This window comes from Anabrus simplex, chromosome 6 (assembly GCF_040414725.1).
Source record: "Anabrus simplex isolate iqAnaSimp1 chromosome 6, ASM4041472v1, whole genome shotgun sequence".
Classification (NCBI taxonomy): domain Eukaryota; kingdom Metazoa; phylum Arthropoda; class Insecta; order Orthoptera; family Tettigoniidae; genus Anabrus; species Anabrus simplex.
The window spans coordinates 213,192,304-213,205,746 of record NC_090270.1 but is presented as its reverse complement, the minus strand read 5'-3'; the positions used below and the strand labels follow the sequence as shown (position 1 = coordinate 213,205,746).

Sequence of the window (13,443 nt, the reverse complement as noted above, 5' to 3'; positions counted from 1 at the left end):
TCTTTTAATGAGTACGCACATGTTAAATTCACCGAGTAATGTTAGGAAGGTCATTTTGTTGAAGTTTGTATTTAAGGGGTAATGTCAGAGGAATTGCAAGGGGAAATAGCTTTGAGATCGCGAAAAATTAGTAGGAAACCGAAGATGGACAAGGATAGCAATATGCAGTCAGTTGATGAGGCTGAGGTTATTGTGTCCAAGGAAATCCAAGGTGGTAACATAAATAGGAAGTTGGTGACTAAGGTGGGACCTGCTGAAAGTCAGAAAATAGTAGAAACTGAGGAAAACGCTGTCACGCAAGATCAAAGTAAAGGGGTGATTGACCTGGGTTTATTTAATTTGCTGATGTCCAAAATGACTGAGCAGAATAATGCCATTAGTGAGAAAATTGAATCTCAGAATATTATTATGAGTGAGAAAATTGAAACGGTTATTAGTGAAAAAATTGAATCTCAGAATAATATTATGAGTGAGAAAATTGAAGCGGTCATTAGTGAGAAAATTGAAGCTCAGGGTATTAGTATTAATAAGAAGATCGATGATGTTAGTAATAAGATAGATCATAAGGTGTTAGAAATAAGTAAGCAAATTAATAATTTAGAAAGTAAGGTAAATAGGGAGTGTAGTGACATCAGAGCTGAGATGGAATTGGGTCGGAGCAATCTCCATACTGAAATCGAGCAAGTTAGGGAGACATGCATCAAACAAGGGCATAAGATTGATGAATTAGGCGCCAAGATCGAGTCTAAAAAGGGGGAAATAAATGAGTTAGTGGAAGAAAGGTTGGAAAAGATAACCAATACAGTGGGGCAAGAAACTAGGAAATGTATTAGTAGGGTAGAACATGTGGAAAGAAAACTTGGAGAAGAAGGTGATCTAGAGAGTGAACAAAAATCATTATCACAGAAGGTGAGAGAATCGGAAGAAAAATTACAGGAGAAGTTAAGAAAAATTGAAGAAAAGGCTGAGGAAACATTGGAAGAAAAATTTCTGAGTTGCCAGAGAGTACTCCAGAAAGAAGTGCGTGATAGTAAGAATGTACGTGAGATAATTGTAAATAATGGTTTAATCACTAGAGATCATGATTTACCTAAGTTTTCTGGGAAAGAGTTCAACCCGATGGAATTTATGAGAGTAGTGGAGAAGAAATTTGCTGTTCAATTAAGAGACAATATTATTAGCTGGGAAACTGTATTGGAGATCTTATCTAATGCTTTCGTAGGAGAGACTAAGTCTTGGTTTCAAGTATATAAAAGCTCGATGTCTAGTCTAACTGAATTTAAGGAGAAATTCATGGCTAAATTTTGGAGTGAAGGTGTTCAGAGTAGAGAGAGAGAGAGAGTAATGTTTGGCAGGTATAATTCTAACGAGGGTGTTAGAATGACTGAATACTTTTTGGCTCATGTGTTGGTGTGGAGAAATTTAGAATGTATTGGACCTGAGGCTGATATAGTTAGACTTATGGCTAAGCACTATCCCGATAGAATAAGAGAAGCTGTTTGTATGCAAAGAGTGGAGACGATTAAGGAAATGGAGATTTTGTTGGAAAGTTTTGATGCTTTGGGTAGTAGCTTGAATCATAGTAGGACACTAAATAGGAATGTAGAAGGAAGGGGTAACCAATCTAATAATCAGGACAGGACTATGAATAATCGTAACTACAGAAGAGAATATCAGGAGAGACCTAATAATAATTTCCACAGGGAGAGAAACTATGAAAATAGTTCGGAAAATTTCAGGACTGGGAGGCGTGATTATGGTAATCAACCAGAAGCTGGGAGGCGGGAGAATACAGGCCATAATAATAATAATAATAATAATGACGCTAGAGGAAATAGGCAAGAGGGGAGGCCGACTGAGGTGTGTAACCAACAAGTCGTAACCGAACCAAGTACTTTAAACGCGCAACGGACTGTATAAACAGGTCACTGAGACAGTCCGTAAATGGTGAGTTCACATATAAGGCAGATAAGTATGTTAATGTCGACCAGCCTATAGTGGTAAGTGAACATGATTGTGACCTAAGTAGCAATAATTCAAATGTTTTAAGTGACGACTTGATCGTAGACAATAAATTTTATAAGTGTAATTTAAATTTAGATATAAGGCAAGATTTGTTAAGTGATCTTATATTATGTAATGAGGAGAATTTAAGTAGTGTTACTGTTACACCGACGATTGAACTGCTGATATGGGGCAGAAAAGTTAAGATTTTGTTGGACTCTGGTAGTGAGAAGTCATGTGTAAATTCCAAGCTGTATGAGGAAGTTTTGAGAGAGACGTATGAGGTAGCGGAAATTCCAGTGAGGAATACGTTCATCGTAACAGCTGTTGGAAACAAGTCTCAAAGAGTGAATAAACAAATAGCTGTCCCCATTAGCATAAGTGGAGAATGTATTTTCCAACCATGCTTAGTTGTGCCTAATTTAGTTTATGCCGTTATTTTAGGTACCGACTGGTTAACGTGTCACAAGGCTAAATTAAATTTTGATCTGTGTAATGTCAATCTTATTTGGGGAAAGAGTAGCAGGGAAGTCAGTTTACCATATGATGTTTTGTCAGAAATTAGTGCGAATAAAGTGTGTTCTAGTACGGAAGGATCTTGTGAAATTCCTAATATGAGGAAAAATATTGATGTCTGCCATGTGTCTATACAGAGAGATTCTAGAGATGAATTGTATGAGACAGTGGAGAAATGTAATTTAGCGGAAAGTCAGAAGGACGAATTGTGTGAATTATTGATATCACATAGTGATGTTTTTAGCGATCGGCCTGGTAGAACACATCTTTACGAACACAAATTTAATGTTATTGATAACTCAACTTTTGTAGGACCGAAATATCCCATTCCGTTAAAATACGCTAGCACGGTTGAAGAGCAGATTGACATTATGCTAGATTACAATATAATTGAACCATCATGTAGTCCTAATTTAAATCCACTTGTTATTATACCTAAGAAGGATAACACGGTAAGATTGTGCATGATAAATTTTGAAAGACTACATTGGATGAATTTGAGCTTGGTGACAAGGTTTTACTCAGAGTGCCACTCCCGTCATCAGCAGAAGCTGGTCAATTTTCTAAGTTTTTCTTGTTATATCAGGGATACTTCACCGTAGTGAAACGGCTTGGGAAATGTGCTTATTCATTAGAAGACAAGGAAGGAAATATCGTAGGCACATACAATATAAGAAATCTTAAGAAATATATCATGTGAGTTTGTTGATTAATTTTCATTATTATGTTAATTCACCATGTTTTATGAAGCTGGCATTGCGAACAGGACTTCAGTGAAATTCGCGTGTGTTGTGATATTAAGTGAAGCACGGCAGTGCAATAAACTCCAGTGCTTGGAGACAGTGTATATAATGAAATGTCTTCGAGAATTACTTTTGAACACTCAATGAACGTTTGAAACGACAGAAGTGAGAAAGAAATGTAATCTGTATGTAAATAATACTGTATAATCAAAGTGAAAATGATAATTGATCAATGTTTTATATGTGTAACAACGAACATCCAGATGGATGATAACATGTAACCAATTTGTAAAGGGCATTTTTATACATGTATCTATGGTGTACTCGATTTCAGGTGATTATGTATATATTTCATGAATCAATCGATTCATTTAATCGATTATTTCATGAGGGAGGCGTTCTGTAACCGTACAACAGGGTTACAGATTCCATTCAGTATTTATTATTATTATTATCATTATTATTATTATTATTATCATTATCATTATTATTATTAACCTGATTCATTAGATTTTATATATTCTGTTTCTCATCATTTAGACTGTAATAATTAGGTATCGCGTATATTATTGTATTTAATCATAGATTAAGTGAATATGTTTGTAATTATTCTGTATTGTAGTAAGTGAGATTTGTTGGTTTCATATTGTCATGCTGTGGCTTGTAACTTTGGCTAGATGAGCTGGCATAGTATTTTGCAATCGAGGCTATGTTTAACTGGGAATGTTGTGTACAAGGAGATTTCCCGGTGACGCATTCGGTATAGTCATTCTCGAACCGCTTGGGTACGCTTAGACAACACTTGACTGATGACATCAGTGCGTGGACACGTGATTGCGACCAAGTGTCAGTATTCGCTAGCTACTGTATGTTGAAGTGGAAGGGATGAACAGTGAGTGGGGAGATGAGTCGTCATCGCGAGGTGATATAAGGTGATGCTACGGTAGGGAGATGTACTCAGTTCATAAGCAGTTGATATCGTGCAGATCATATGTAACAGTCAGATGTATCAAATGGAAGAAGTGGTCTTAGTGTGATGGTCAGAGCTAAGAGTTGTGTTTGAAGAGGTAATCATCGAGGAAGTCTACAAGTGGTGCTTGTATCCGAGCAGAGACGGGTACTATGCTGATAAAGAAACATCATCTTCTTGTGAGGATGGACTTCACAAGATGTTTCAATAATATTTTCCAATTATTTAAAATATATTGAGTGGACGTAATTACATTGGAGCTCCCTACACGCGTACATGGTATGTAGGCCAACTCCTTGTTATATAAGAAGATTACAACAGACGGCTCCCGACTTCAGCTCACAGGTTTTCCCAAGAATTTAAAGTTCAACAGCGGTGTATGCAGACAACAGGTAATTAAAGCATCAGACATGTCATGCATTCATAACATGAAGAAGAGTGTAATCAGCGGCGATATCACATCTCACTTCAAGTTCATGCCAATAGCTTTTTTTTTGTTTAGATTAAATTTTCCTTTTCTTTGTACCGCAAATCTCACGATATATTTCTTTTGTTAAATTAAAAGACGTAAATGATTGTTCATTGTGACGTAAATTTAGTCATAAACTCAGTTTTATTTTTAATTATAATAAGTGATTCCAGTTCCATGTACAATCCTCAATTGTGGAAATGCAACAGTAATTTAATATTGTCCTGATCCATATCCCTGTATATTGCCAGATATGTGAGTTTATCACCTCACGCCTTGAGATAATTGATATAAGAGGTATGCTCTACCGAATTTTGTTGTTTTTCTTAAAAAAGCAACTGGCGCTCAATCAAATGTTATTTATATTGTGTGGAAGATATGAAAGTATAAGAGTAGTGGTTGAAGAGTAGCGACAACCTGGAGATCACCTCTCTGATCACTACGGCATAATACAGTAAAATTGATAAAAAGAGGTTTTTATGAAGTGGTGAATATAAAATTATCATCCTCGCGTACACTGCGGAAAGAAACCGAGCAAGTGTAAAATATGCTGAAGTACGCTCTCAGGACAGAGGCGAAGAATACAACATACAACTGTACGCTTCGACGAAGAGGATACCGTGATGGTCATCTTCTGTGCACTCGGGAGAATAGCAAGACGAATGTCAAACAGACAGACGTTTGCATGCAGTAGTGATTTGATAACTCATCACGTAACACATAGTGGAAGGAGGATATGCACCTGCAATGTATGTCAGGAGAATTTCAACGGAGGATAAGGTCAAGAAATTACAAGAAACGTCTACAACATTCGGAGAAGCAGCTATGCAAGAACGAAGAGTGCAAGTTAACGCTTTTACCTAGAAACAACCTGAACCCTCCCTGGGATAAAAGTGTACACGTGTCATTAATGCAACAGTGTGTTTTCGCGAATTGTTGTTCCAGAAAAACACAATTGCATTCACTCGGGGGTGAGACTACACAAGTGTACAATATGTGGTAATACGTTACCATGAAAAACTACAGATTAACCAATATAATAATGCTCTTCAGGACCTGCTCACCTGATGAGTTAAACTGAGCACTGTCCCTGCATTGCAGGAGGCCATAGCCCTTAGGGGATTCATACGGCTAATTTATTTATTCCAACTTTATCTTCATATTGTGATCTTTCCTACTTTTAAAGATGCCACTCAAACTTATTCGTCTACTGACATTCCACGCCATCTCTCCGCTGACAGCTCGGAACATACCACTCAGTCGAGCAGCTCGTCTCCTTTCTCCCAGTTCTTCCCTGCCCAAACTTTGCAACATTTTTGTAACGCTACTCTTTTGTCGGAAATCACCCAGAACAAATCGAGCTGCGTTTCTTTGGATTTTTTCCAGTTCTTGGATCAAGTAATCCTGGTGAGGGTCCCATACACTGGAATCATACTCTAGTTGGGGTCTTACCAGAGAGTTATATTCCCTCTCCTTTACATCCTTACTACAACCCCTAAACACCCTCATAACCATGTGCAGAGATCTGTACCCTTTATTTACAATCATATGTATGTGATTACCCCAATGAAGATCTTTCCTCGCCACTTTCTTCGCATTCCTATGCCTATCCTATCGTCGCCATAAGACCTAACTGTGTTGATGCGACGTAAAGAATTGAAAGCTCCAGGGGAAGAACATGTTAAGTCACATTTTATTCATTTTACAGGAGAGCATTTTAAAACTTTGCAACATTGTCACGCTGAAATAGAACCGTGAATTAGAATTCTTAAACAATTAAACTAATTCTGATTATGTTTTAAAACTACCTTCAGTTGAAGTTTGTGAATTTATAATGCCAATTAATTTGCATACGCAGAAATTAGGGAAGAATACTCAATTCACAAGTGAAGAAACTGCTAAGTCGTATTTTATGTTCTATTTCCTTTATTCACACCTTTAAACTGCCGTTTAAAAGGTCTACACAGTGGTTAGTTAATTCTAAGCTTCTCAAAAATATCTTCACTCTGTAAACAAAATCGTCGTGGTTTAAAAATATAATAATCACGTCACATGAGGTTCATTTCAATTCTTGCATATTTCGACAGTACGTCTTAGTTTATTTGTATGGAAGACTTTTGAAGTACTCTCTAGCTGCTGGACCGATGCAGAAATCTTTCAGAACTTGCAAGTCTGCATATTTTTCTTTAGAAATTGGAATTCGACCTGCGAAAGTAAAATACGGATAGGTAGAATGCATTCTATTTTAATAATTCCTATAATTCTAAGTTTCAGCCAGCTAAAATATGATAAAAATGTAATGTTTTCTCCACAAAGTGGGGATGGGGGCGACTGTTCCCCGTCGCCTCCCCTAATCGCCGCTACCTGCTGTTCCATAACTCCAAGAGGTCTGCTCAAGGCTTAACGTCTCCATTCGACGAATGAACCACCAACAGCAGCGGCATATGCCTTCACTCCATGTCAATACTGTGAGAGGACCGAGCTCGATAGCTGCAGTCGCTTAAGTGCGGCCAGTATCCAGTATTCGGAAGATGGTAGGTTCGAACCCCACTGTCGGCAGTCCTGAAGATGGTTTTCCGTGGTTTCCCATTTTTACACCAGGTAAATACTGGGGCTGTACCTTAATTAGGGCCTCGGCCGCTTCCTTCCCACTCACAGCCCTACCCTGTCCCATCGTCGCCATAAGACCTATCTGTGTCGGTGCGACGTAAAGCAAATAGCAAAAATACAGTGAGAGGTTTGGAATTGAATCACTGCCTGCTCGATCTGGATCCAATGGCTCATCGGGTGCATAATCGAACAGGCAGTGAATTGAATACAGGCTTTGTGCATGCATTCTAGTGATTAGACGTTGTATACCACCACCTCTCCTACCCTGTCGGTCAATATCCTGATTGTGACATTTTTTTCTACTAACGGGAGCCAGTTAACCAACCAGCCAACCACGGCGTCAGAGCGTTAGAGGCTTGGCTTCTTTTGGAGATAATCTCATCATCCATTTATCCTAATTCCGGCCAATGTCGGGTCGGGTGTTTTAAGCCCCCAACTAGTGCCGGTTGTCATGGCTTGTTTCATACCACCGGGCTGATGGAAAAAATAATATTTACAGTTTCTGGAATGAAGCTGAGAAGGCAAGTGAACGATTCTGGAGAATCGCATTCAGCGATGAAATGCCGACGTCTGAATAGCGGAGGGATAATATTCGAAGGTCTCAATTGGGCTCGAAACTTGGTACAATGAGTCAGCATTCAGACGTCCTCCTTCATACCGAGAGGCCCCCGGTTTTATTCCCGACTCGTCTAAAGACAACGTGATATGAGAGGCAGCAATACGGCTGACAATATCGTCATGCTGACCACGTGAAATCCAGTATCCGCAGGCCATCTGGCCGGACAGCATTTGTATTGGTAGGTCTTATGGCAACGACGGGACAGGAAAGGGCTAGGAGTGGGAAGGAAGCGTCTATGGCCTTAATTAAGGTACAGCCCCAGCATTTGCCTGGTGTGAAAATGGGAAACCACCGAAAACCATCTTCAGGGCTGCCGACAGTAGGATTCAAACCCACTCTCTCTCGGATGCAAGCTCACAGCTACGCGCCCCTAACCACATGGCCATCTCGCCCGGTGTGACCTTAATTAAGGTACAGCCTGAACATTTGCCCGGTGGTAAAATGAGAAACCATGAAAAACCCTCTTTAAGGCTACCGACAGTGGAGTTCGAACACATCGTCCCCCGAATGCAAGATCACAACTACGTGACCCGAACCCCTCAGCCACCTTGCTCGGTGTGTAACACTTAAAACTTATTTTTCGTCATTATCATGGGTGCACTGTTACCGCAAGATTCTGAAGGAGGAAAATAATACTTGATGAAATCCCTAGTTCTAGCAAATAACCCAATTGGTGAAGATACCTCTGGTCCATTTTCGCTTTAGGCCACAAAACGTTATTTTCTTCCTGGCAATATGTTACATTTATTATTATTTCTTATTATTATTATTATTATTATTATTATTATTATTATTATTATTATTATTATTATTATTATTATTATTATTATACCACTTTTCCCAAACCAGAGGGGTCGCGGGTGTGAATTGCGTAGCACATGTGGATATGGCCCTGTTTTACGGCTGGATGTCCTTCTTGACGCCAACCCTATATGGAGGAATGTAATCACTATTGCTTATTTCTGTGGTGGTATGTAGTATGGTGTCCGCCTCTGTAGTGTAGTGGTTAGTGTGCCACCCCCGGAGGTACGGGTTCGATTGCCGGCTCTGCCACGAAATTTGAAAAGTGGTACGAGGGCTGTAACGGGGTCCACTCAGCCTCGAGAGGTAAACTGAATAGAGGTGGGTTCGATTCCCACCTCAGCCATCCTGGAAGTGGTTTTCCGTGGTTTCCCACTTCTCCTCCAGGCAAATGCCGGGATGGTACATAACTTAAAGCCGTTTCCTTCCCTCTTCCTTGTCTATACTTTCCAATCTTCCCATCCCCCCCGCCAGGCCCCTGTTCAGCCTAGCAGGGAGGCCGCCTGGGCGAGGTACTGGTCATCCTCCCCAGTTGTATCCCCGACCCAAAGTCTGAAGCTCCAGGACATTGCCCTTGAGGCGGTAGAGGTGGGATCCGTCGCTGTGTCCGAGGGAAAACCGACCCTAGAGGTTAAACAGATTAAGAAGAAGAAGAAGAAGGAGGAGGTAGTATGGTGTTTGTCTGAATGTGAAAAGGAGAGTGTTAGGAAAGACACAAACACCCAGTTCCCGAGCCAGAAGAATTAATCAGAAGCAATTAAAATACCTGAAGTGGCCGGGAATCGAACCTGGGGCCCTCTGAACCGAACGGCGGTATGCTGACCATTCAGCCGACGAGTGGGACACGCATTACGTTCTGTAAAATTTTAATTCTGTGAATGACAGGTTATTTAAAATATATCTGCGATACCTGTAGTGAATAATCACCATTTACATTTGCACATTGTTTTAGTAGATCGCTTCTCTGTTGTGGTGGTTAGTGTGATTAGCTGCCACTCCCGGAGGCCCGAGTTTGAATCCCGGCTCTGCCGCGGCTTTTGAAAAGTGTTACGAGGGCTGGAACGGGGGCCACTCAGCCTCGGGAAGTCAACTGAGTAGAGGGAGGTTCGATTCTCGCCTCAGCCATCCTCGAAGTGGTTTCCCGTAGCTTCCCACTTCTCCTCCAGGCAAATGCCGGGATGGTACCTAACGGCACAGACGCTTTCTGCACTCTTCCTTGTCTATCCCTTGCGATCTTTTCATCCTCCCCACAAGGCCCCTGTTTAGCATAGCAGGTGTCCGGCTCCATGGCTAAATGGTTAGCGTGCTGGCCTTTCTTCAGAGGGGTCCCGGGTTCGATTCCCGGCAGGGTCGGGAATTTTAACCACCATTGGTTAATTTTGCTGACACGGGGGCTGGATGTGTGTGTGTCGTCTTCATCATCATTTCATCTTCGTCACGACGCGCAGGTCGCCTACGTCCGTCAAATCAAAAAAGACCTACACCTGGCGAGCCGAACATGTCCTCGGACACTCCCAGCACTAAAAGCCATACGCCATTTCATTTTTTTCAGCATAGCAGGTGAGGTCACGTGGACGAGGTACTGGTCTTATTCCCCAGTTGTATCCCCCAACCCAAAGTCTCACCCACCAGGACACTGCCATTGAGGCTGTGGAGGTGGGGTCCCTCGCTCTGTCCGAGGGAAAAGCGGATTAAGAAAGATAGAAAAAAAAAGTTTTAGTTAAATATATTTTTACATGTTTCGGATTTTGACCATTTTCATACAACAATCCTAATTCCCTGTAGTTGAAACTCCACGTACAAATGGAGGTCCTGTGGCTCGTATGTGATATCAAGAGCCCAACAGAGGCTTTTTGAAGAATAATGTAAGTTAGGATTAAACCGCCAGTCTTGAGCATTTCGTTATATTTGAAGCTAGAGTAGATAGCCTACAATGGATTTCTTCTTCTTCAGATACAATGGATTGAACTTTGGTTAAGTTTTATTGGATTCAGGTACTTTGAGGGGTGTCGCGAGTGGGAGTGGGGAGGTTCCGGAAGGGCGGGGTGGGGAGACGAGCGACACTAGCTCACAGCGCGAGCTGCTCTGCCTTCAATCATTCACTCTCCGGCAAGCAAGCAACTTGTGTTTCACAGTAGCGCCGACATGAGGGAAATCGTGCATCTGCAGGCTGGTCAGTGCGGAAACCAAATAGGTGCCAAGGTAGGACCAAATCACCACTTCTGTACAAATGTATATAGCTTACTATATTTTTTTGAGGTGTCAAATGTACTACTTCTACTTATAATTCTCTCATTTTAAATACAAATTTAGAAAGTTAATACAGAAAAATCATTGTGATGATTTTGAGTTGTGAAGATAGAATTCGTACTTAATATACCTAACAGTATTAATTTAATTTTGTATTGTAATAATGTTCCATCATGCTCAACGAAATGACTCTCAAAGGGGATGAATTGGCATGTAACACATTCACCGGTACGAGTTGTTGGGATACTGATTAATAGCTTTATTATTCAGAATAACAGAATTATTATTCATCGTACAGCATCGTACTTTACCAGTTCATAGTAACATTAATAAAAGTCAACAGTCCTCCTCGATAAAACAGCGCAAACTTCCTAGTTAATTGAATGTTTATTACGTGAGAGGTGCATTTGATTGTCAAACTTTTTGTAGCACCGGAGATTTATCAGTGAGGAAGTGCTTACTTTAGGGAAAATAACTTGTTTCATAATATAGTCGTATTTAAAACTGTTTTATCTATCATATCACTGAGTAAGGAAAAGACCGACAAACATCAATTTATGATAAAGATTGCATCAGTTTATCTTATCTTCACTCATCTGATAGATTTGAGTCCTCACGTCTTTGGATTACTTTATAACGACAATGATATTGTCAGGTGACATGAATTTGTTCTCTCCTCTGTATTGTTCCGTTTTCTTTTAGATTCACCAACTTCAGTGAAGTACGTTGTGAGGTTTACTCAACTTTGAGTTGTAGAATCGAAGTGTCGTTTTACTCTGTTCAAAGAATGGTTCGATTAAACCGATACCGAGCTCGATTGCTGCAGTCGCTTAAGTGCGGCCAGTATCCAGTAATCGGGAGATAGTGGGTTCGAGCCCCACTGTCGGCAGCCCTGAAGATGATTTTCCGTGGTTTCCCATTTTCACATCAGGCAAATGCCGGGGCTGTGCCTTAATTAAGGCCACGGCCGCTTCCTTCCAATTCCTAGGCCTTTCCTATCCCATCGTCACCGTAAGACGTATCTGTGTCGGTGCGACGTAAAGCAAATAGCATAGACATATAGATTAAACCGATATGCCTAGATTACAAAATGAACCGTGGAGATTTTCCTTTTGATGTTGAGTTGTTGAAATATTCAAACTGTGAATAAAGTGATTCACTTTGAAAGTCTCATTGTGATTGTTAAATCAAACTTCCACTCTATAGGCTTCAAACAGTGAGCACGATTATCTGGTAAAGTTGTCGACATTATTTATACCGGTGCCACATATCAGAAGATTCGTCGGTAGCAACGGCGCAGATTGTTAGTAATCGTAGTTTTGTTCCCAAGATATCGAGCTCGATGCCAGCTGAGGCCGATGACGTTGGGAAGTGTTTAAATGAGACAACACCCGTGTCCAAGATATAAAAATGTGTGTTGACAAGATTTGTGAGATGAGAATGAGCGTGAATTAAATGATAGTGCGGGAGGAAAACTGAAATTCTGGAGAAAGCTTATACCACTCCGCTTTGTATAAACTTGCTTCATATTCAGCTAAGTTGTCCACCTAAAAAAGCTCGTGAACCGTTCAAAATATTGACATTTTGTTTTAACTTTCAGTAATGGTGCCAAGGGGCTGATAATCGCACTTAAAGTACTTTTTTATGGCGTCAACATCTTCTGAGATAATGGTACTAACTTTGCTTTTTAATTGGAACTACACTCTGTTTTCTCCACATAGCCTTAATCCTACAAACATCACAAAATCGCCACAGTAATTATATTGAAATCCGGACAATTACTAATCGAGGAAATGTATTCGAACTTGCTCCATTTGCCAGCTGGCAACTGCCCTTTACAATTAAAGCTACGGACGGTATGAAACATGAACTAGCTGATGACATAGTTGCTTAACCTCCTGACACATAGGAGTTCTGTCCACTATACTCTGAAATACACTACGGTAAAATGTATGAAAAAGGGATGCATCACCTTTTCCACTTAACGAACTCTTCCTCTTAATAATAGCACAAACAAGCGTACTAAAAGAACTACTCTCCTTTTTGTCTTGTTCCACAATCATCGGCCATTGTTTGTCTTCAGTCTCGTTTGCACTAGACTGTCGTTTGAATGTATGTCCTCCGCCAGAATGGTTGTCAAACTTTTAGCTAACAATACATTTAGATGACAAACGAACTTCATACTTCTCTGGTAATCATTTTGACACGGACTGAATGCCTCAGAAGAAAAAGGGCTAGCTATCTGAACCCAAGTTAATGTTAGATTCCGGCTCAGTCCAGTGGTATTGCACGGTGCTCAAATACACCAGCCTCGTGAATGAACTCCTACGGGCAAAATTCTGGCACGTCGGTACCCCGAAAACCAAAGTGTTATTGGGACGTAAACCCAAAATAATAGTAATGATTATGATAATCCACAGCCGGTTTCCAGTCATTCGACCGGGTCAGGAATGGAATGACT

The 13,443-nt window shown here is 40.5% G+C and overlaps 1 protein-coding gene across 2 annotated transcripts in view; it reads left to right on the top strand.

The window, feature by feature from the left end:
• Positions 1 to 10,817: 10,817 nt before the first annotated feature.
• LOC136876329 (tubulin beta-3 chain) overlaps positions 10,818 to 13,443 on the top strand; it is a 145,001-nt gene continuing 142,375 nt past the window's right edge. For both annotated transcript variants that reach the window (XM_067150180.2, XM_067150179.2), the window contains exon 1: positions 10,818 to 10,934. In XM_067150180.2, the coding sequence (XP_067006281.1) occupies positions 10,878 to 10,934 (57 nt within the window). In that variant the 5' untranslated portion in view covers positions 10,818 to 10,877. The remainder of the gene's footprint in view (positions 10,935 to 13,443) is intronic.